At 47.2% G+C, this 25,598-nt stretch overlaps 1 protein-coding gene across 3 annotated transcripts in view; it reads left to right on the top strand.

Moving 5' to 3' along the window:
* The window catches only part of WDFY3 (WD repeat and FYVE domain containing 3), a 1,200,521-nt gene that overhangs the window by 744,885 nt on the left and 430,038 nt on the right, over window positions 1-25,598 (top strand). For all 3 annotated transcript variants that reach the window (XM_069236246.1, XM_069236255.1, XM_069236264.1), the window contains one exon: window positions 1,697-1,857. In XM_069236246.1, the coding sequence (XP_069092347.1) occupies window positions 1,697-1,857 (161 nt within the window). The remainder of the gene's footprint in view (window positions 1-1,696; window positions 1,858-25,598) is intronic.

Below are 25,598 nucleotides of genomic sequence, written 5' to 3' on the forward strand. Positions count from 1 at the left end.
ATGTAGAAGCTATAGTAATGGACACATCTCATAGCTGGCAGAAGAGCAAAAGTTAAGTATTACACCATGCCACTGAGACACGGAGCTGTTTACTGGTAAAGGATATGAATGCGTTGAAGTTTATGTTTACTGGCCATTTTATTCTCTTAAGTTTTGTTTAAGTACCAATTTGTGTCTTTTACAAAGTTACTTTTGGATGCAATTGTACTCACCTTCCTGTATCTTCACCATCGCTTTTTTGTTTTTCTGAGTTGCATGATGTTGTAAAAAGTGCCAAGAATTGAATTCATATTCTGAATTCGGAGAGCTAATGTTGGTGTTTGCATGTTAACATTCCGAGAAATTCCTAACTCTTCAGTCTCATGACAGTGTTACGAGTTCATGGATTCATTTTACTCAGTCCTCCCCATGCTGTTAGTGATAAGTGAATAAGAGTCTTCACTATCACTCCTGATAGCTATTTCAGTAAGCAAATTTGGTAAATAGCTGTTGTCACTGGCCACTGGCAATGCTGGTGAGACCGATTGCCTCAACAAAACTTTTGACTCTGGTTGGAAGAAGCAAAATCTTTCCACCATGTAACTGAAAATTGCAATGCACATTTCCTTGTGTATCGTTATAGTGGTGATAAACTCAGTAGGACTTCCGGTCTTAATTTTTCAGGCACATTTCTGAACTGTTACGTTTGATGGGCCACAAGCTTGGCTGTTTCATGAGGCTGCCACAAGCTACTCTTAATTTGCTAAAGTAGTGCTTCCTGGTGCTTCTGTCCCTGTGCTCCCATCTCTTTATTTGGCTTAGAGACAGGTGCCCAAAACCATAATAGCAGAGATTTCATTTTGGCAGTAGTCCGTCGCGAGGGACATTAAGTGGGTTAATAAATGCCCCCACAAACATTTTTTAAGTTGGTTTTATAGAATGCTTTCTGCATGTTCTTGACATTGTTGCATTGCATGATTGATTTCATCAGTGGGAATAAAGAAAGGTGCAGCTTGAAATGTATATAAGTTCATCAAAGCTCCAATGATGTCAAATTCTGTGCTGCCTTATGGTGGCACAAGAATACACATGGGATGTCTTACCTCAATTAATCTCTAGGTATGTATCCATACTTTCAGTCTTTAGATGTTGCAAAGGGAAGCATCAAATGAGGGATGTAGCAAGCGAAGTATGGTGTCCACATTGCCTGTGTGCCCACTGTTTACAGTTCTTCTCCCAAACCATTTTCATCATGCACGGATGTTCCAGCCTCTGCATGTTCCTCCTTCTAGAACTCTTGAACCATTATCAAGTGATCTGACCCATATTCCGTGGAATATGATGCTTTTGCAAAAGTCAAAAGATGCTTCACTATTTCAAATGTGCTACCCCCTCTTAGGAGAAATACCTTGTGCATCAGAAGTGACGCTGCTTACTGGTTTATTTTCTTGCAGCTGAAAATGAGAAGCTGTCCCCTTGGGTAAGGTTTTGGTTCCCTGGGGTCAGCTGCAGGAACTCTGAATCAGGGCCTCGTCCCCCAAGCTGCTCCGTACAAGCAAAAAAACATAAATCGGTGTGCAAAAGCGAAGTGGGAATACTGCCAGGTAGCAGACTCTGGATTTATTTTTGACATGACATTCTGAGTATTTTTAAATCAACAAACAGTTAGTAAAAAAAAATGAAGGGCAAACATGGGCTTTGTTTATTTTCTGTGTAGGTGAAGAAGCAACTCTGCCAATAACAAGTGGGGGAAGTTACCAGGTGCTGGTAACCAACGTGATCTATTTGACGCAACGTATTGTGGATAAACTTTGGCAAGGCTTGTTCAACAAGGAGTCCAAACTTGTAGTAGATTTCATTGTCAGAATAATATCTCAGGTAAATTGCAGTTTTCACTATGTACTAGAACGTGTGAACTTTTTATTTGTGGCTAGAATTGCTTCTGGGGTCCAATGCATTGCATGCTGTTTCCAAATTAATTAAATCTTCACTATCTTTGTTTACCTGCATACTTAATGTTATTGTTTTTTTTTCAGTCTGCGTGGTCTCTCCATAAACTGTTATTAAGTCCACTTATCTCAGACAGCTACAGTTTTGTAAAAATAAGCCTCATTTCCCAGTGTTGTTCTTGATAGTTGTGTATTCCACCAATACCAGAAAACCACATTTTGACATCCTTTAATGCTGGTTTACTCAGCAGACTGATAGTACATCACCTAAGCACAAGCATTGATCTCTTGCAGATTTCCTTTTTTTGCTTTACTATATGGTAGCACATGCTCTCAAATGTTACTGATTTTTCAGAAGTAAATCGTACTTATGAGAACTCTCAACTTTTCAGTTGTAAGAAGTGAAAATTACAATCTGTCTCTCATTTTCCTTAACATTCATATTTTTCCATTTGAAATCCTGATTTCACACCCTCACCATAGAATGAGGCATATTGTGCATAGGCCAGGTTTCACAGAGGTGTATGTGCATCTAAGTGAGCACAATTGTGTTGGCAATTTTAAATTTTGCATCTTGATATGCAGAATTAGGATGAATTGAACTTAATAATTTAATAAGCTTTGTCAGTCAGGCCCACTGTCAAACTAGACAGCCTTAGTTCTGATACTGTGCTGTCTCAGTAGTGTTTCAATGTGATCTCCCCTTTATTCTCTGTTCATTTTTTATTTCAAACCAATGTTGGCTTTCGTTTTGCTCCAGGAAATGTATTTTGTTTTTATTTTCCTGCATGCATCTATTGTAGATTCGCATAATGCTCATATTGCTTCTTTACAGTGCTGGGCCCAGCTTAATTCAAGTTGTTTTTCAAAAAAAATATTTGTGTCTGTTTCAGGCATGTCTTGAGTGACTTGTGCCCACTTTACTTTGAGAACAACAATTTATTGTGATGCCGACTCCACTTTAGATTGCTTTTTTCTCATTTGGTCTGGAGGTGAAAGCCTGTGCTCCTAAGGTAGACAAAAGACATTTTCCAGTTTCTGAGTCTACAGCAATGTTGCAGAAGAAGCAGAACAAGGTTTTGCTGTTGACTAAAGCAGAGTACTGAAAATGTTTTTCTGACCAATGGCTTGCAGGTTCAGGTGGCAGGAGACTAACTTTGGGGGCAGGGGAGAAAGGAGGGCTTTGGTTTCGAGACCATGATGAATATCCCTTTGAAATTTCATCTGAATCTACCACCCACAATCCCTGAACATTGTTATGCACAGCCTTTGAACTGTGGTTACAAAGGTGCCAAGACAATACCCAGTGCCGAGAATGTCAGTCATTTCTTTGCAAAAAGAACTTAAAGTTGTTGGGAACAGCAGCGTTAGGCTGAATGAGGATCCTGCCAAAACACTCCAAGAGGTCTGTGAAGACGAGTTTGGGGGAGAACTATGCTGATGCCTGGATAAAGTATGACCTTTTGGTCCATTCAAAATATTTAATGCAGATGAAGAGGGCCAGAGGCTTTTCTCATCCCATTTATTTGTGAAGCCCTGGTATATTGGTGAATTACACCAAACAATTCAACAAGGAAATTGTATTACTCCACCAGAGGTTCCTCAGAATCAGAGAAAATTGAAAGCCACAGCAACACTGTCCGCTTCAAGGCTATTACGTATTTGGACCCAATGAACCTCAAAATGCAAATGACAAATTAGCTGAAGGATCACAATCTAGGTGACACACCCAACCTCAAGTTGAGGAGAACCTTGGGTAGACACTCAACTTTAAATTAATTAAGATAAATATTGAGACGACAAAAAGGGCTCTCAGCTAGTGACAGCAAAAGTCTTGAGTTGTATTATACATGTTTGGAGTTTAAGACCAACGACTGTCATAGATTGGAAATCCAGTACTGCAAGATTTCCATCTACCTCATCACAGGTCTCTTTTTAGAATCTCTGATTTCCACTCCATTAAAGCAGCCAAGTGCTCCAGCTTCCAAGCGACTTACTTTGTAGAAAACGAATGTTTCAAAACTTATGATTTGTCCAGTTCCTAAGTAGGACAGCAAAGAAGTTCCCCAGTACAGGCAGTTAGAACTTCATTAGTCCAATCAAAGGATCATATTATATATATATATATATATATATATATATATATATATATATATATATATATATATATATATATATATATATATATATATATGCACCACATGAAACTGCATTCTGTTGTAGTTCACACAGCTCTTAACTGTTGCTTCAATCCTCTGACATATTGATCTTTTCTTAATAAGGAGAAAAAGTGCAGACACTGCAGAGAAATATTTAGCGCAGGAGCTGCCAAATACCTGATTCACAACTCTGTGTAGTTGATATTACTGAAGAAATTTAGGACGTTATACAGAATCTTACAAATGATCAGTGATAAAAAGCAAAGAAGGTTGTGTAGGATTACAGTGTTGTTTCTAATGGTGCAATTTGGAAGTCTTTTGACAAAGCAGACCAGCTCTTGATGCACCACCAGCTTTCTATTGCATGCCATACTTGGCTCACAGTCATAGGTTTCTTGTCAGATGTCCAAATGCATTAGCTGATGATTTTGCTTGTGATGATTAACACTTCTTTGTACCCAAGATTGAGGAATTTGAGCAAATCAAAAAGGAACTGGTGTGGAGCTTCTGCAGCAGCAGTGCCCTTATATTTTGTAGACCACAAGGGAGGCACCCAGGCTCTGGCCAGAGGTGCCCATAGCGGTGCCACCAGACAGATGCTTACACCACAGCCTCAACAGCAACATTTCCAACAAGATAGGTTTCCTGCTGCATTCACTACCATAACAGGAGCTCTCAGAGTAGAGGATTCACCACTGCTGAACAGTGACTCAGTGTTTTTTCTTATTCACACACTCCGCATTTGGCAAGAGGAGATTGACATTTTCTCTCAGAGGTGGGAAGAAATTCCATCAGACAGATGGGCGTGGGTTGTAGCTGCAGTTTCATCCACAGTGCGACATTCCATGGAATCTTGAATAACTTCACTACTGATCAACATTCGTCAAACCCTACATGATATACCTTTTTCCCTAGAATGTTCTTTGTCCATGCGGAAGATATCCAGGTGGTGGTCAGTTTATCAAATCAAGATTGTGACTGCAATGAAAAAGGCACTCACCCCCTGCCGACTTTCTATTCTCCTGCACTAATCAAACCCTTCCATAAGCCTGACGCTTCCTTAGTTTTGATGGCCATTGCTTCTGAAGTTTGACCAGCAAAGCATTCCATAGTTGTTGGTCCCCAAAAGAGGCAGACAGAACTTTGGGTGTTTACAGAATGTGCTGCCCATTAGAATCCGTACATCTGGAAGGACAGTACCAGGAACACTTGTGAGCCATAAAAGCAGGGATGTTAGACTAAATAGGTTTGTGCACTGTTTAAGGCTTTGGAAATAATTGTGTGTACCGGAAGCTAATATAGTTTCTTCCTATCAGTAGGTTCTGAGTCACTACTGAAACAGACATCTGACTGTAGATTCCACACCTTATAATAATTCCCAGACGTCAGACTTGATCTGACAAATCTTGAGCAGTACCTGTGCATGCGGGTAAGTGGCATTGTTCACCTCAGCACCATCTGTATCAAAAGTGATGTTTTGGTGTCACCCCGGCAAACTGTCTGTTCATTTTGTTCCTCACCAACAGAGCAAGTCCAGAGACCTACCTCAGTCCTTATTTGACCAACCTTTTTCGACTTTTTGTCAACATTTTTTAACTTTGCTCCCAGAGTGCTAGGACATCATGTCCTGTGCAAAACCTTCAGGGTTCAAGCCTTGCAGTTATTGCCACAAGCAGATGTCTGTGTCCGATCCCCAACTGGATTGTCCCTGGTACTGAGGCACAACCCAAGGTTTGCCTGGAGTGCAAGTCAGTGCACCTAAGCGCAACTTGCAAGCAACTGAAAAGGCGGCTTCGCACCAGGTTTTGTTCTCATTCCTGTGGAAGACCCCCAGTGATGCTCCTGAGGACAATAGTCTTTCCACTCCAAGACCTCCTTATCAAAGTTAAGTAAGTCTAAAAAGCAAAAGATGAAGTTGAAGTGCTCTTTGGCTTCACCTTCTTGACATCGTGCTTTTAGGCCCCGCTCCAGAACTCTACCGGTGGAGCCAGCATCATGACACTCAGCGCTATCTTGAGTTTCCTGGCACCAGATTGACACTTGCCCAACTCGAAGAATTATGTGATGCCATGCATGCTATCTTTGGGCCACTGACTCCATCCTACAGAGCTAAAAGGTGAACCTGCTGGGTTACCGTTGGAGGGTTTGCCCTTTATGCCAGCCGGCACCTTAGAATCTATCCTCAGACCTGTACCGCTGTTGCCATGGGTGCCTCCATCTCACAGTTTTTTTGCATTCCTCATCATCCCAGCCACACCAACAACAAGCTCATTATCATCCCAGGTGCCACTCTGCATCATTGCCTGCGCAGTTCAGGTCTTCCTATCCCCTGGACACCTTACACCTTTCGACAGGCCCTACCTTCCAGACTTTGAATACTCCTCAAATGTTTTCCTTCACCTCCCCAAAGCCACTAAAAATCAACTATGGTTGGCCCTTAGAAACTTCAGGTTGGATGACTGTTACTCCGAGAGCCATTATAAATGCCACCCAGACACTTGCTAGAAGTTCAGCATGGACCGATAAATGTTATTCCTTTGCTTCTGACAGTTGTAAAGATCGTTTTCAGATGCTTGATTAGAATTTTATGTGCGTTTGTAGCATTTGTGGGTGTAGATACACATATCTGATAGAGACTTCTAGTTGCAGATTCCTAACCTTAGAATTTTTCCCTAGGCGTCAGACTGGATCCAGAGATTTTTTCTTCAAGCAATACTCTTGCACGTCGGTAGCAGGTGTTGGTCGACTCCGGGAGTGTTGTTGGCGTCATAGTTGCTGTGATGACATCTGGAGTAATATGCCTCAGCGCAGTGACACCAGTTCCTTTCTTTCCGCGCCATGCGCTGATCCGGAGAGAGCTACTGTGGTCTCTTTTTGACCAAGTTCGACCCTTTTGTCGAGTTTTTGGTGAGTTTTTGGTGCGTCGAGATGTCCCCAAAGACCTGTTTCAAGCCGTGCGAGAACTGTCACCGCAAGATGTCAGTGACAGATCCGCATCAGGTCTGTTTGTGGTGCCTGGAGCTTGACCACGACCCGAAGTCATGCTCTGAGTGCCGGGTCATGCACCTGAAGGCCTTGAGGGAGTGGTCCCTCAGGCTCATGGCGGTCTGGCGCTCGACTCCACGCAGGTCCTGGTCTCGCTTGAGGGGAAGGTCTCTAGACTGCTTGCAGAACCACCACCATTCTTCTTCCTCTAAGTCTTTGGGCCAAGGTAAGAAGAAGTCGAAGCAGTCCCGTCACCCTTCGATGTCACTCAGCTGATGCTACGAGGGACAAGCGTTGACGTTCAAGGCCTCCGTCTTGGCAGCCTGCTTTTAGGTCCACTCCGTGCTTCCCCGAGTTTCTGGGAGTCGGAGCGACCCCTGCCCATTGAAGAAGTTTTATGAGGCCATGCGCCTCATTTTTGGGCAGGCCAAGCCCCATACGGCGTCTTTGGGAAGAGGTTCGGTCAAGGGGCCTTCGAGTTCCACGCTGACGGTTTCGTCTCCGGCCTCCGAGGCCCCTCCAGATCGGCACCTACCCCGGTCGTACCACTGGGACCTTCCCCGGCACCAGTTCGATTGTTGACGCTCCTGATGTCTGTGGTGCCCACCATCAACGTCGACCCGATCCTCATCCCCGATGACTCTGATGACGAGTCGGAACAGCATCGACCGACGCCAAGTCTGTCTTCGATGGTGCCTATTCATCCCAGGTCGGATTCAGACCCTTTTTCTTATTGGTACGAATTCAGTGAAGGTTTGGAGGGGTCCCTGGACCCTTACAAATACCAGGATGACCCTAATTTGGACTGGGCACAGGAGTTGGGCGAGGCCAGTGGCCTGGACACTTCTCCAGACGCTGGCATGCTGTCTCCTCCTACCTTGGCAACGGTTGAGGGAGCGACGTATTCTGTGGTGGTTAGTAGGGCGGCTGAGGTTCTTGGCCTTGAGCTGTCTACTGTTCAGGACAAATCTCCTGACGAAGGTTCTTCAGCCAGTGGCTTCCACATCTGAGCCCATTCTACCATTCAATTAAGTCCTCACCGATTTCCTCTTGGGTACTTAGTCCAGACCCACCACAGGGGCTCCTGTGAACAGGACTATCGCACGCTGCCATCGGCCTGCCCCGAACGACCCTTAATTCCTGTCCCAACACCCCACGCCTGAGAGTCTTGTTATCCAGGCATCCTCTTCCTCGGGCGCATTCCCTTCCACACCCCCAGATAGGGAATCAAAAAGGCTGGAACAATTTGGCAAGAAGCTGTTTGCTTCCTCCAGCCTCGCACTGCACTCGGTGAACACCACGTGTCTTTTGGCCCATTATACCCACTCCCTGTGGGATACGGTTGCGCGAGTCTTGCCGCAGATACCGGAGGAGGCCCGTGCTATCGTCTCCCAAGCAGTGAAAGATGGGACAGACGCAGCGAAGTTCACCATCCGTTGTGGGCTGGATATGACCGACTCTCTGGGCAGATCGGTTGCAACGACAGTGGTCTGACGGCGCCAAGCCTGGTTACGCACTTCTAGCTTCTCGCGGGATGTTCAACAGTCACTCCTGGACATGCCCTTTGATGGTACCCGTCTCTTCGGAGACAAAGCGGTCTCGGCCTTGGAGAGATTCAAGGATTCCCAGGTTACGGCTTGGTCCCTTGGTCTTTCCTCCACCACACGCCCACCACAGTCCGCTTTTCATCCCTTTTGTGGACACAGAAGGGGCACCATGTTGCGTCCTCTACCCAGCCACCGTACCACGCACGCTGGCCTGCCTATGTATGGCCGAGGATGCGGAATCCCATGTTGCCGTGGGACCGGGAACCAGAGGTCTGTCCAGTCCACCTCTGCCCCCGCTGCAGTCTCCAAACCCTCTTAATCAGTCCCCTCACTCCCACCCAGTTGGTGGCAGGATCCGCCATCACCTGCCCCACTGGGAACATATCACCACGGACCGGTGGGTTTTGCAGATCATTCGGAAGGGCAACTCCCTCCCTTTCGAATCTGCACCACCACACATGCCACCATCCTTCCATCATCTCCCGGAGGATCATTTGGTGCTTCTCTACCAGGAAGTCGCTGCTCTCTTGGCCAAGGGAGCTATAGAAAGGGTCTCTGTGCCAGAAGTAGGTCGTGGTTGTTATTCCCGCTACTTTCTGATACTGAAGAAGGACAGGGCTTACGTCCTATCCTAGACCTTCGGGACCTGAACTACTTCCTCAAGAAGGAGAAATTCAGAATGCTCACCCTGGCTCAGGTTCTGTCTGCCTTAGACCCAGGAGACTAGATGGTAGCGTTGGACTTGCAGGATTCTTATTTCCACATCCCCATCCTGCCTGCCCACAGACATTACCTACGAATCATCGTGGTAGGTCACAAGCACTTTGTTTACCGTGCTCCCTTTCGGCCTTACCAGCGCCCCTCGGGTGTTCACGAAAGTGATGGCGGTGGTTGCAGCTCATCTGCGCAGGTTAGGGGTCTCAGTCTTCCCCTACCTCGATGACTGGCTGTTGAAGGCGCCTTCGCCCCAGACAGTTGTCTCCCACCTTCACACTACGGCGAACCTCCTGCACAAGCTGGGCTTCACTATAAACGTGCCAAAGTCACACCTGACTCCCTCTCATGCTCTTCCTTTCATTGGAGCTGTTCTGGATACAGTGCAATTTCGGGCTTATCCTCCCAACACGCGAGTCCAAGACATTCAGGCTATGATTCCGATCTTTCAGCCTCGGTCTTGGGTTTCGGTGAGACTGACTCTGAGGCTGCTGAGCCTCATGGCCTCCTGCATCCTGCTAGTAACACATGCCAGATGGCATATGCAGGCTCTACAGTGGGACCTGTAGTTCCAGTGGGTGCAGCATCAGGGATTTCTCTCCGACATGGTCCAGATCTCAGAGGGGACTGTGAAAGACCTGCAGTGGTGGCTTTCAAATCCCCAACCAGATCTCTCTATAATGACAGATGCGTCACTTTTAGGTTGGGGCGGCCACATGGGAGAGGCGGTGATCAGAGGCCTCTGGTCTCTGGCGGAGTCGGGGCTCCACGTAAATATGCTGGAACTCCAGGCAAAGAGACTTGCGTTGAAAGCATTCCTTCCCTCTCTCAAAAGGAAAGTGGTGCAGGTGTTCACGGACAACACTACCACCATGTGGTACTCCAACAAACAGGGCGGGGTAAGGTCCTGGACCCTTTGTCAGGAGGTACTATGCCTCTGGACATGGCTGGAACATCAGGGCATTACCCTGATGGTTCAACATCTGGCGGGCTTTCAACGCCAGAGCAGACAAACTCAGCCGCCGACTCACAGTCTATCACGAATGGTGTCTCCAACCGGAGATGGCACAAGGTCTCTTTCTCAAGTGGGGAGAGCCTTGGTTAGATCTGTTCGCCTCCTCAGAGAACGCGCAATGTCAGCTGTTTTGCGCGTTGGGAGTTTCCAAGGCGCACTTGCTCGGAGACTCTTTTTTTCTCAAGTGGAGCTCCGGCCTCCTTTACGCCTTCCCGCCTATCCCTCTCTGCCCAGAGTTCTCAAGAAAATCAAGTACGACCGGGCCCAAGTTATCTTGGTGGCTCCGGACTGGGCTTAAAGAGTGTAGTATTCAGAGCTATTGAGCATGTCCATCGATCCTCCACTCAGACTGCCTCTTTGGGCGGATCTTCTGTCGCAGCAACAGGAGACGGTTCTCCACCCGAACCTATACAACCTCCGCCTTCATGAGTGGTGATTGAGAGCCGACAGTTGACGGCATTTGCCCTTTCACCCGAAGTCTGCAATGTTATCTTGGCAGGTAGGCGTCCATCAACTAAAACTGTATGCGCCTGTCGGAATAAATTTGTGGCATTGTGTACCAACAAATCTGTTGATCCAATTTCTGCCCCTCTGTCTGAGGTTCTTCTGTTCATTCTTTCTTTAGCCCAGCCAGGCTCTGCTTTGGGCACCCTTAAAGGGTATTTGTCTGCCATTTCCGCCTTTCTTAGGCTACCTGATCAGCCCTCACTCTTTGAATCTCCTATTGTGAGTAGGTTCTTAAAAGGGCTCTCCCACTTATTTCCTCCCACTCCATTTATCATGCCTCAGTGGGATCTTAATCTTGTACTTACTTATTTGATGTGTACCCCCTTTGAGCCAATGCATAATTGTCCCTTGCTGCTCCTTACATTCAAAACAGTCTTTCTGGTCACTATCACCTCTGCTCGCAGGGTGAATGAGCTTCAGACCCTTTCTTCAAAACCTCCATACTTGGCTGTGCACCCTGATAAAGTGGTGTTACGCACTAGAGCTTCCTTCCTTTCTTCCTAAGGTGGTTACACCATTTCATGTAGGCCAGTCCATCACTTTGCCTACCTTCTATGCATCCCCCCATCCTTCCCATGAGGAGGAGAGACTCCACCGTCTGGACCCAAAACGAGCGTTGGCATTCTACCTCAATCGTACTAAAGATTTCCAGGTGGATGATCAACTCCTTGTTGGCTATGTGGGTGCGAAGAAAGGGAAGGCGGTGCAAAAGCGTGCCATCTCTCGATGGGTGCTTTTTTGCATTAAAAATGTGCTACGCTTTGGCTAAAAAGCAACGTCCTGAAGGCTTGCATGCTCATTCCACCAGAGCTACTGCTGCTTCCACTGCGTTCGCATATGGAGTTCCTGTCCTGGACATCTGTCAGGCAGCTAAGTGGGCATCCCTTCACACGTGGATAGTCAGGTCCGTCGAGACAGCTACTTTGGTCGTTCAGTCCTGCAGGACTTTCTAGTATGATCTTGGTTCGCAGCCCACCACCAAGGATGGCATTGCTTGGGTATCTCTTCTAAGGTAAGGAATCAGCAACTAGAAGTCCCTGTCAGATGTAGAAGTTACTTAACTTCGGTAACAAAATATCTGGTAGAGACATATTCTAATTGCAGATTCCTTACCGCCCACCCATCCTCCCCGCTTGCAAACTGATTTCTAGGGACATAGAATCCCCCTTTCAGGTCCTTAGCTCTGGCGCACCAATCTCATTGTTCTTAGCGGCTCTGCGTTCTGGCGTGGAAAGTCGTTAAAAGAAACTGACGTCACTGCGCGAGGGCGGCGCCTATGTACTACTCGCAACTTCATCACAATGACTAAGGTAAGGAATCGCCAACTAGAATATGTCTTTACAAGATATTTTGTTACCGAAGGTAAGTAACTTGTACATTAAGACTTGTAGCCCACAACATAGGATGAATGGTACTTGAAGCTCAAAATGAATGTTACCCCATCCCTACAGTGACTAGGACCTAAAAGATGTTTTCAGTGTGGCAGGCCTAGCTGTCCTGTGTAGAAAACCTAAGTACAGATTAAACTACTAATACTGTGTCTCTGGAATGGGATCAGCAACAAAAGTAATTAAACAACTATTTAAAACTATTTAAAAGTGTTATTAAAAATACAATTCAGTGGTGAAGTCGGATATTTAATAATTATTAAGGAAACGTAACTTTTAGAAAGTTATCCTTACCCTGCCTGAACTGTCATAAGGAGGGTAATCAGCTTAGAGCTCTGATAAATCTCACCTTGTGCTCTGCCTTGAATAGGTGGAAATGCCTCACAGGAGCAAACAGTAGGTTGACCTGAATGGGCAAAGATTACTCTGAGCTCAGCAGAATATACAGGGTGGGGCTGTGGGGATCCTTGACACTACAGTGTCAAATCCTGCTTAGCAGCGCGGCTGAGACACATTTCACCTTTTGACAAACTTGAAAGGGAGAAAACAGATACCAAGACAATTCTTGTATATCCCGTCTGGTAGCTGAAGGACCCTGCTTTCAACGTACCAGACTTCTGTCTCTGGGTTTGTTGTGGGCACTGTACCTGCTTCAAACTGGATTTTAGTGTTAGATGTGGGTGTACAATGGGGATCTCCCTGTGATACTCACACAAATCCCCAGTCCTCAGAGCCCACATTTAGTGTCGCCTGAAGTATTTTGTCATCTTGTAAATGCCCTGCTACATGACATTTAGGATCTGTTTACAGTAAGGCAAACCTGAAGAGATGGGAAGTGTTACACCCTAGGAACTTTTATCCCATTGGCTATGGATGAATCAGGAGTCACCCACCCACTAGTTGCTGCCAGGCATAAACATGGCACCGCCTGGCACTCTCTTCCACACACTCTGAACTGCAGACAATCAGAAGAGGATTGGACCTGTTGTCTGTGATCTGAGCGGACCCCTGAGGGACTGGGCCTGCTGCCTTTTGTGCCTAAGACAAAGCAGTGGTCTCCAAAGATCAGTTGCCTGACCTCCTGTGTCGCTCAAGGGAGACAACAGGTTGCATTAGGTCTTTCCCTGGTAGTACCCAGCTGACCAGTGGCACCTGGTCTAGATTCTGCTGTTGGGCCTCTGCCTTCATACCCTGTGTGTCTTATAAGGGGCTTCCCTGAGGTCGTGGGGCTTTACAGATGTACTCCTGTAGTTGATTAGGGCTTAAAAGATTAAGTCAGAAGGTAAAATCTTTGACTTGGTTGTGTATCTGACCGCGCTCCTTCACGGTTAGCCTGAAATTGCGCATGGGTCCCAGTCTACCACAACCATAGACTATTATTAGCACCTAGCACTTTTTTGGGCTTACCCTTAGTGCTTTTTTGGCATATCTCTAGTTCTTCTTATTGGATTTTTGTCATTTTAGTGGCCTTTTTTTTAACTAAATTTGACTCTTTTTCTCATTTGCTATGGGGTTTTTATTGTTTGGTTTTGGGACGTTAATACTGTTTCAGTACTGCATAAATACTTTACATTGCCCTAAGTTTAGCCTGTCTGTTCTGTGACATTGCTGTCAGGGAGTTGAGACCAGGTTAATTTAGTGACTTGAATTTTTCACCCTGACAAATGTTGTGATTATTATAGTAAGAATGTGCAGTCACCCACCCCAAATAATAATCCTATGTTCGATGGCATCTGTCGCTGTAGATACGCATGTTCTGCAATAGCTCGCCATCTGGTGTTGGGCCGGAGTGTTACAAGTTGTTTTTCTTCGAAGAAGTCTTTCGAGTCACGGGACCGAGTGACTCCTCCTTTTGTCTCCATTGCGCATGGGCGTCGACTCCATCTTCGATTGTTTTTTTTCCGCCATCGGGTTCGGACGTGTTCCTGTCGCTCCGAGTTTCGGAACGGAAAATTAGCTAATTTCGGAAGATTTTCGTCGGTATTGTTGCGTTCGGGATCGGCGTACTTAGATTCCACACCGTGTCGAAGATCGAAGAGCTCCGGTGCCCTTCGGGGTAGGTTTTTCGATCCTCCGTCGGGGCCTGGTCGGCCCGACCGCGTGCTGAAGAACGCCGATGGAACGGACCCCGTTCCGTTTCTGCCCCAAATGCCACAATAAATACCCCTACACAGACCAACACTTGGTCTGCAACCTGTGCCTGTCACCTGAGCACAGCGAAGACACCTGCGAGGCCTGTCGTGCGTTCCGGTCCCGAAAAACACTCCGAGACCGTCGAGCCAGAAGACTTCAGATGGCGTCTGCACCGACAGCCCAACAGGAGTTCGAGGAACAGGAAGAAGAAGATACCTTCTCGATCCAAGACTCAGACTCCGAAGGATTCGACGATACACAAACCGTGAGTAAGACGTCGAAATCCACTCAGAGGAACATTTACAAGGCCCAGGGGACGCCACTGCCACCAGGCCATGGCTCCACCCATAAATTCGGTGACCGACCGTCGGCACCGAAAAAGGCCCAAACAGTGCCGAGATCGTCCGACTCCGGTCGAGACACCGGCACGCAGCCTTCTCGGGACCGAGAAAGTGCTGGAGACAAGCCTCGACACCGAGATGCCGGTGTGGACACGGCTCGACGCCGAGACAGCGGCACCGAAACAGATCGACGCCGAGAGGTTTCGGCCCCGAAAAGGAAAAAAGTCACCTCGGAGCCGAAAAAACACGCAGACAAAGTTTCGATGCCGAAACAAACTGCAAGCGACCCAGCTTCAGGCTCTTATACAGAAGAGCACTCGCTAACCTCCCAAATGCAGAAGCATAGGTTTGAGGAACAGCTACAAGCAACTGATGTGGACCATACGCAAAAGCGTATCTTCATTCAGCAGGGGACAGGGAAAATAAGCACCCTTCCCCCCATTAGGAGAAAGAGAAGGTTGGAGTTCCAGACGGAACAAACACCGCAACCAAAAGGGGTGAAAAGAGTTACACCACCACCCTCTCCTCCGCCCGTGATTAACGTTTCACCTGCACAAACTCCATCACACTCCCCAGCTCACACCACCATGAGCCAGGGTGACCAAGATCAGGACGCATGGGACCTATACGACGCCCCAGTGTCAGATAACAGTCCGGAGGCATACCCTACAAAGCCATCTCCACCAGAAGACAGCACCGCGTACTCTCAAGTGGTGGCTAGAGCAGCACAATTTCACCACGTAAGCCTCCACTCAGAACAGGTAGAGGATGATTTCTTATTCAACACACTCTCCTCCACCCACAGCTCATACCAAAGCCTGCCTATGCTCCCTGGTATGCTCCGGCACGCAAGAGACATCTTTAAGGAGCCGGTCAAAAGTAGGGCAATCACACCAAGGGTGGAAAAAAAGTATAAGCCGCCTCCTACGGACCCGGTTTTCATCACTACACAGCTGCCACCAGACTCTGTCGTTGTAGGAGCAGCTAGGAAAAGGGCCAACTCTCACACATCTGGAGATGCACCACCCCCAGATAAAGAAAGCCGCAAGTTCGATGCAGCTGGTAAAAGAGTCGCAGCACAAGCTGCAAACCAGTGGCGCATCGCGAACTCCCAGGCACTACTTGCGCGCTATGACAGAGCCCACTGGGACGAGATGCAACATCTCATTGAACATCTGCCCAAGACTTACAAAATAGGGCAAAACAAGTGGTTGAGGAGGGACAGACCATCTCCAACAACCAGATACGCTCCTCCATGGACGCTGCAGATACAGCTGCACGGACAGTTAATACATCTGTAACTATCAGAAGGCATGCATGGCTCCGAACGTCTGGTTTTAAACCAGAGATTCAACAAGCAGTTCTCAATATGCCTTTTAACGAAAAACAATTGTTCGGTCCAGAAGTGGACACAGCGATTGAGAAACTCAAAAAAGATACGGACACTGCCAAAGCCATGGGCGCACTCTACTCCCCGCAGAGCAGAGGCAATTACAGCACATTCCGTAAAACGCCCTTTCGAGGGGGGTTTCGGGGTCAAAGCACACAAGCCAGCACCTCACAAGCCACACCGTCCAGTTACCAGGGACAGTATAGAGGAGGTTTTCGGGGACAATATAGAGGAGGGCAATTCCCTAGAAATAGAGGAAGATTTCAAAGCCCCAAAACCCCTACTACTAAACAGTGACTCACATGTCACTCACCCCCTCCACACAACACCAGTGGGGGGAAGAATAGGTCATTATTACGAAGCATGGCAGAAAATCACTACAGACACTTGGGTTCTAGCAATTATCCAACATGGTTATTGCATAGAATTTCTACAATTCCCTCCAAACATACCACCAAAAGCACAAAATTTAACAACACACCATTCCAATCTCCTGGAGATAGAAGTGCAGGCACTATTGCAAAAGAATGCAATCGAATTAGTGCCAAACACACAAATAAACACAGGAGTTTACTCACTGTACTTTCTGATACCAAAGAAGGACAAAACACTGAGACCAATCCTAGACCTCAGAGTAGTGAACACTTTCATCAAATCAGACCACTTCCACATGGTCACACTACAAGAAGTATTGCCATTGCTAAAACTACACGACTACATGGCAACTTTAGACCTCAAGGATGCTTATTTCCATATACCAATACACCCATCGCACAGGAAATACCTAAGGTTTGTATTCAAAGGAATACATTACCAATTCAAGGTACTGCCTTTCGGATTAACAACCGCACCAAGAGTCTTTACCAAATGTCTAGCGGTAGTCGCTGCACACATAAGAAGGCAGCAAATACATGTGTTCCCATATTTGGACGACTGGCTAATCAAGGCCCATTCGTTCATACAGTGCTCAAATCACACAAATCAGATCATACAAACCCTCTTCAAACTCGGGTTCACAGTCAACTTTACAAAATCCAACATTCTGCCGCGCAAGGTACAACAATACCTAGGAGCCATAATAGACACATCAAAGGGAGTAGCCACTCCAAGTCCACAAAGAATTCTAAATTTCAACACCATCATACAACGCATGTATCCATCACAAAAGATACAGGCAAAGATGGTATTACAACTCCTAGGCATGATGTCTTCATGCATAGCCATTGTCCCAAACGCAAGACTGCACATGAGGCCCTTACAACAATGCCTAGCATCACAGTGGTCTCAAGCACAGGGTCACCTTCTAGATCTGGTGTTAATAGACCGCCAAACTTACCTCTCGCTTCTGTGGTGGAACAACATAAATTTAAACAAGGGGCGGCCTTTCCAAGACCCAGTGCCACAATACGTAATAACAACAGATGCTTCCATGACAGGGTGGGGAGCACACCTCGATCAACACAGCATACAAGGACAATGGAACGTACATCAAACAAAACTGCATATCAATCACCTAGAACTTCTAGCAGTTTTTCAAGCACTAAAAGCCTTCCAACCAATAATAGTTCACAAATACATTCTCGTCAAAACAGACAACATGACAACAATGTATTATCTAAACAAGCAGGGGGGGACGCACTCCACGCAGTTAAGCCTGCTAGCACAAAAAAATTGGCATTGGGCAATTCACAACCAAATTCGCCTAATAGCACAGTTTATACCAGGGATCCAAAATCAACTCGCAGACAATCTCTCTCGAGATCATCAACAGGTCCACGAATGGGAAATTCACCCCCAAATTCTGAACACTTATTTCAAACTCTGGGGAACACCTCAGATAGACTTGTTTGCGACAAAGGAGAACGCAAAATGCCAAAACTTCGCATCCAGATACCCACACAAACAATCCCAAGGCAATGCCCTATGGATGAACTGGTCAGGGATATTTGCTTACGCTTTTCCTCCTCTCCCTCTCCTTCCTTACCTGGTAAACAAACTCAGTCAAAGCAAACTCAAACTCATATTGATAGCACCAACTTGGGCAAGGCAACCCTGGTACACAACGCTGTTAGACCTATCAGTGGTACCCTGCATCAAATTGCCCAACAGGCCAGATCTGTTGACACAGCACAACCAAAAGATCAGACACCCAGATCCAGCATCGCTGAATCTAGCAATCTGGCTCCTGAAGTCCTAGAATTCGGGCACTTACAACTTACCCAAGAATGTATGGAAGTCATAAAACAAGCCAGAAGGCCATCCACCAGGCACTGTTATGCAAGTAAATGGAAGAGGTTTGTTTGCTACTGCCATATTAATCAAATACAACCATTACACACTACTCCGGAACATGTAGTGGGTTACTTGCTTCACTTACAAAAATCTAACCTAGCTTTCTCTTCCATTAAAATACACCTTGCAGCAATATCCGCATACCTGCAGACTACCTATTCAACTTCCCTATTTAAGATACCAGTCATTAAAGCATTCATGGAGGGCCTTAGAAGAATTATACCACCTAGAACACTACCTGTTCCTTCATGGAACCTAAATGTTGTCCTAACTAGACTTATGGGTCCACCTTTTGAACCCATGCACTCCTGCGAAATACAGTTCCTAACCTGGAAGGTGGCATTTCTCATCGCCATTACTTCCCTAAGAAGAGTAAGCGAGATTCAGGCGTTTACAATACAAGAACCTTTTATACAACTACACAAAAATAAAGTCGTCCTAAGGACCAATCCTAAATTTTTGCCAAAGGTTATTTCACCGTTCCATCTAAATCAAACAGTGGAACTTCCAGTGTTCTTTCCACAGCCAGATACCGTAGCTGAAAGGGCACTACATACATTAGATGTCAAAAGAGCATTGATGTATTACATTGACAGAACAAAAAACATCAGAAAGACTAAACAACTCTTTATTGCATTTCAAAAACCTCATGCAGGAAACCCAATTTCAAAACAAGGTATAGCCAGATGGATAGTTAAATGCATCCAAATCTGCTACCTTAAAGCTAAACGACAGCTGCCCATTACACCAAGGGCACACTCAACCAGAAAGAAAGGTGCTACCATGGCCTTTCTAGGAAACATCCCAATGCAGGAAATATGTAAGGCAGCCACATGGTCTACGCCTCACACATTCACCAAGCACTACTGTGTAGACGTGTTATCCGCACAACAAGCCACAGTAGGTCAAGCTGTATTAAGAACATTATTTCAGACTACTTCCACTCCTACAGGCTGATCCACCGCTTTTGGGGAAATAACTGCTTACTAGTCTATGCAGAACATGCGTATCTACAGCGACAGATGCCATCGAACTGAAAATGTCACTTACCCAGTGTACATCTGTTCGTGGCATCAGTCGCAGTAGATTCGCATGTGCCCACCCGCCTCCCCGGGAGCCTGTAGCAGTTTGGAAGTTACCTTCAATTATTTATATATGTGTCATCTCAACCTTAAATAGGTGCATACTTAGTCACTCCATTGCATGGGCACTATTACTACAATTCAACTCCTACCTCACCCTCTGCGGGGAAAAACAATCGAAGATGGAGTCGACGACCATGCGCAATGGAGACAAAAGGAGGAGTCACTCGGTCCTGTGACTCGAAAGACTTCTTCGAAGAAAAACAACTTGTAACACTCCGGCCCAACACCAGATGGCGAGCTATTGCAGAACATGCGAATCTACTGCGACTGATGCCACGAACAGATGTACACTGGGTAAGTGACATTTTCATTCTTATACAGAGCATTTCCCTCTTCTAGACAATGATATTGCAAACCTGCTTAGCAGAGCTGTATCAGCAAGTCTACGATTGGGAACTCCACCTTGAGGTCCTTCACACGTGGTTCTAGCATTGGGGCACACACAGATACTCTAGGTTACTGCCCCAGACAATGTAAAATGCCTAAGCTTTGTCACTAGATACCTACATCTAAAGTCCATGGGCAATACTCCATGGATGAATTGATCAGGGATATTTGCCTCCGGTTTTCCACCTTGACCACTGCTTCCCTTTATGGTGAGGAAGTTCATGCAAGTGTCACTGACTCTGATTAGCACCAAACTGGGCCAGATTGCCTTGTTACTTCCCTCTCCTGGTGTTGTCTGTCAGCCTTCGCAAGAGGCTTCCACACAGGCCGACCTTCTGATGAAGAGACATGGTGAGGTCAGGCACCCACCTCCCGGAACCTCACGCCTGCGATTTAGCACCTGGTGACCTAGACTTCGGGTACCTTCATCTTCCACAAGAGTGGATTTCCATCTTGAAGGAAGTGCAACGGCCCACACCACTGGCCTGTTAAGCTGCATTACTGCATTTCCAACAAGTTGGATCCTTTAAAACCCATTATGCAGAGATTGTTACTTACCTTTGCACTTACAAAAGGCAAGCCTTGCATAAAACTGCATTCTCCTGCACCTAACAGTTTTTGCAGCCTACATACATAACAGACTTGTGGTACAGAACCTCCTCCCCACACGTGCCCATGTGGAACCTCAACATAGTCCTCACCAGACTCATGGGTCCTCAATTTGAGCCTATGCATTCATGCCCTTTGCAGTTCCTCCCCAGGAAGGTTGCCTTCCTCATGGATATCACCTCACTTGGGCAAATCAGTGAGCTGTAAACACTCACTATACAGAAGCCTTTCATCCAGGTGTACAGGATTGTCCTTACAACTAACCCCAAGTTCCTCCATAAGGTGATATCACCCTTCCAACTTAACAAAGCCATAGAACTTTTCTTCTTTATCTCACAGCTTGAGGTTCTTCTGAAAAGAGCATTACATATATTATTTGCCAAGAGGTACTTCATGTATTATATTGATACGACTAACTCCTTTTCTGCATGTCTCATCAGCTTTTTGTCTCCTTTCCATACTCTCACAAAGGCCATCCTACCTCCAGGTAAATTGTTAAAGGCATTCAAACGTGTTGTCATAAGGCAGAGTTTTCTACACACTCCTCCTGAAGTACACTCCACACACAAAAAGTGGACTTGCATTGCCTTACTGTGGGATATCCCACTAACCGGTATCTGCAAGGCAGTCACCTGGTAAACCATTAGTGTTTGGACAGCTTAGCCTATTAACGGGGTCTAGTTGGCCAAGCCGTGCTGTGAGCAGTTTTGCAGCCATCCGCATCATCCACGGCTAGCCACCGCTGTATGGAGGGTACTGCTATACAGACTATTCTAGAAATGTGTAACAACAGCCACACATGCTATGAACTGAAAATTCTTCTTATCCCATAAGCATCTGTTTGTAGCATGTAACGCTGTAGATTCATGTGTCAACTCTAGTCCCCGGATGTGTTTGCCTTTTGAAGATCATCTTCCACTTACAGCAGACCTGTAAACTCACACAGTGCCACCACGTGTCACATGATATTGGCTCTCCTCGGACAGTCACCCGGTGAGGAGCCAATACCACACGGTGGCAGGGAAAACAAGCTGAAACCACTGTAAACTGTGGTTTTCAGAGGCATTTAACTGCCGCTGACCATCAATGGGTGCGAAAACACCCCAGGACATAGTAGCAACCTCACTAAGCTTTTGGTTATAGAGGAGGGGGTTTGGAGCCAGGGCAATAGTGCCTTTTAGGTGTTTCTCTGCTTGCTATGCCCCCTCTAAGGCCCACCCCCCTCCTCACACTGTGAGGAATCTGGTGAAGTTGGCCAGCCTGTTACAGCCATTCTATTGTACATTGTTTTGTCACCATACCTTTTGATCTTATAGAGGCTTCTAGCTGCAGACTCCTTACCTTTGAATTCTCCACAGGCGTCAGCCTGGATCCGGAAGATTTTTCGGGATCAGTACTCCTATGCGCCAGTAGGAGCCGTTGATCTGCTCCGTGTCCGTTGTCTGCTTCAGAAATTACGTTGCAGTACCTATATAGATGCCACCTAGGCGCCCCAACGTCAGTTCATTTCTTTTTGTGCCAGCCCTGATCCGATAGAAGAGCTACCGGTCAGTCATTTTTTAACTGAACTTTTTAGACTTTTTGTCGAACATTTTTGAGGCTTGTCTCCTGGTGTGTTGTGGCTTTCGTCACGAAAGACAAGTTTTAAGCGCTCTGGAGCCTGTCATTGGTGGAGGTCAGTGACTGATCTGCAGCTCATCAGTTTGTGGTGTTTGGAGTGCGACCATGACCGGAAGTTGTGCTCTGAATGTCGGGCCATGCATCTGAAGGCTTTGAGGGAGTGGTCTCTAAAGCCTATGGCGGCCTGGAACTTGGCTTCATGCAGGTCGAGGTCCCGGTCAAGGGGAAGGTCCCTGGACCTGTTGTGGAGTACAAAGACATCATCCCACTCCAACTCCTCTGGTGATTAGGTAAGTTGAGGGACAAGAAGAAGAGCAAGAAGTGTAAGTGATCTTCGACATTCCTTATCCGTCGGTTCACGCCATCAAGGAGCTTCGGCATACTAGGCCTTGTTCATCAGAACCTGCACCTCGGTTTGCTCTGCATTCCGTGGTTTTACAGGAGCTGGAGTGACCCCTGCCCAAATGAAAGAGTTCTATGAAGCAATGTGCCCCATTTTTGGGCAGTCTGACCCTGTTGGCTCACCTTCAAGCCCCACAGGGTCAGGGGGTGCCCATCAGATTCCGCACCAGCAGCTTTGGCCTTGGTACAGATGGGCCATAAAGATCCAGTCCTGAATCCTGACCAGCATCAGTCATATTGGTAGGAAAGTACCCTCTTTTGGCGTGGTTACCCCCACTTTTTGTCTGCTGTCAGTATGTTTTGAATGTGTTTACGTGGATCGTGCTAACCAGGACCCCGAAGACTGTGCTCTCGCCCTCTAAATTTGGTTGTTCCTGACTTAGTACACCCCAAAATTGGCATACTGGTGCCACTATGTAAGTCCATAGTATATGGTACCTAAGTAACCAGGGCATTGGGGAATCAGGGGTTCCCCATGTGCTGCAGCATGTATTATGCCACCCATGGGAGCCCATGCAAAAAGTGTCTGCAGGCCTGCCTTTGCAGCCTGCGTGAAAAGGTGCATGCATGCTTTCACTACAGATCGCTTCATCAGGTCACTGTAAGTCACCACTATGGCAGGCTGTCTGGTTGCAAGTACATGTGTGTGAGGGCACCCCTGCATGAACAGTGGTGCCCCACGAACTCCAGCTCCATTTTCCTGGACTGTAAGTGTAGGGAAGCCATTTTCACAGTGTACTGGACACCTGTGTACTGGACCTGAGTCAAGCTACATAATGGTAACTCTGAACCTGGGCATGTTTGGTATCAAACATGTTGGAATCATACCCCAATACTGTTGCCCGGTTTGGTTGTATGATGCCATGCACTCCGTGGGCTCCTTAGAGGACCCCCAACTTTGTTCCTACCGGTTTGCTGGGTTTTCCCAGACAGCCTGCGCTGCTGCCATCCTACAGACAGGTCTCAGCCTTCCTGCTGCTTGAGCAGCTCAAGCCCAGGAAGGCAGAACAAAGGATTTCCTTTGAGAGTGGGAGGAAACACCCTCTCCCTTTGGAAATAAGTGTTACATGACTTGGGAGGGGTTGCCTCTCAAAGGACCTAAGATGCTTTGAAGTGAACATTTGATGCCCTCCTGGCATAAACCGGTTTGTACCAGTCCAGGGATCCCTGGTCCCTACTCTGACGTGAAACTGGACAGTGAAAGAGGGAGTGACCGCTCCCCTGCCCATCACCAGGGGAGGTGCCCATAGCTCCTCCAGGTGGCCACTTGATCCTGCCATCCTGAATCCAAGGTGAGCAGAGGCCCCTGAGAGCATCTGAGTGGCCAGATCAGGCAGGCTATGTCACATTTCCCTCCTGATAGGTGGTCACCCTTCTAGGTGACCACCCCCCTTCCTGGACTATTTAATGTCTCCATCTTGGGTAGGTCCTCAGATTCAACGTGAAAGATTCAAGCAGGACTCCCTTGCATCGTTTACTTCAACGTCTGGCCACTGGGACTGCAACTGGACCCTCCAGGAACCAACAATCTGCAACTCCAGCGACAACTCCGCTTTGCAACATTGTTTCTCCAGTTCCTTCCGGCAACTGAAACATTTGCCTGGCTGTGCATCCTCTGAGGGCGATGATTCTTCATCCTGCACAGGAAGCAAGAAGGAATCTCCCTTGGAGTGAAGGACTCACTCCCCTGCATCCGTAGGCACCAACTGCAACGATGACCGGCTTCGTGGATCCTCTCTCCTCCAGATCTGCACGGGTCTTGCATCACAGGTGGTGGTCTGGAGTGGTCCCCTTAGTCCTCTCTACCCGCTGTCCAACTTGGGAGATGGTAAGCCCTTGCCTCGCCTTGCAGGACAGTACCCCTGTGCGCCATGACATTTGCAGCTACCAAGGCTTGTTGGCTCCTCTTCCAAGGGATCTTCAGGCTCCGTGTATCCCCGGCCTCCAGCACTCTTCCCTGCAAAGCACAGTCTCCTGCCTGCTGTTCCTGCAATGTGGGAGTCCTCTCCAGAGTGGGCCTCACTGCGACTCTTGTGCCTGCTGCCTGTAAGTTGCCTGTGAGGGTTGCATCCTCACTGCTGAGGTTCACCTGGGACTTCCCTCCGCGGGTAGTGGCCACCTGGACCTTCCTAGTCCCTGGCAGCTCTGCAACTCTAGCCTTTGCCAAGGCTTGTTGGTGGTTTTTCCACACCACTGACTGACTGCAACTCTTCTTCCGACGTGGGACATCAAGTGCATCACTCCTGGAACTCTTCTACTGCTCCTGTGCTGCACAGCAGACTCTTTGTCTATACCATCAACCTGGTCCTGCAACTCCTAGATTGGAGCCTGAGCCTTATTCTGTTGGGCTAGGCCTCGGGGAAGACTGAAAGGAGTCACTGGACTCTTAAGAATACCAGCCGTACGAGGAAATTAAGTGGCATGAGGATTTGGGCGAAGCCAGTGGAACGGACACCCCTCCAGATACTGGTATGCTTTCTCCCCCTTCAGTGGCTCCGTAGGAGGGAGCTTCCTATGCAACGGTATGAGGAGGGCAGCTGAGGTCCTCCACCTTCAACTGCCTCAGTGGCAGTCAAGATTAATTTCTTGACAGAAGTGTCGCAGCGGGGAGCTTCCACTTACAAACCCCTGCTCCCATTCAGGCATGCAGTTACCGATGTTCTTTTAGGTACCTGGTCCAAATCCATCACAGGGGTTTCTGTGAATAGGATGATTGCCCGCCGCCATCCCCTGCACCCTTAGACCCAACCTCCCTCATGCAACACTCCACCCCTGAGAGCTTGGTGGTTGAACCCTCAACCTCCCAATGTGCTATCCCTACTGCTCCTGCAGTCCAAAAGGCTGGACTAATTTGGAAAGAGAATGTTTTATTCCGCTAGCCTGGCATTGCAGTCTGTAAACACTGCATGCCTTTTGGGGCATTATTTCCACACTCTGTGGGATACGGTTGCACAAGTGCTGCAACAGGTCCCAGAGGAGGCCCGTGCTGTACTCTCTCAGGCTGTTGCCGATGGGAGAGACGCAGCAAAGCTCACA

This window comes from Pleurodeles waltl, chromosome 1_2 (genome assembly GCF_031143425.1).
Source record: "Pleurodeles waltl isolate 20211129_DDA chromosome 1_2, aPleWal1.hap1.20221129, whole genome shotgun sequence".
NCBI classification, from domain to species: domain Eukaryota; kingdom Metazoa; phylum Chordata; class Amphibia; order Caudata; family Salamandridae; genus Pleurodeles; species Pleurodeles waltl.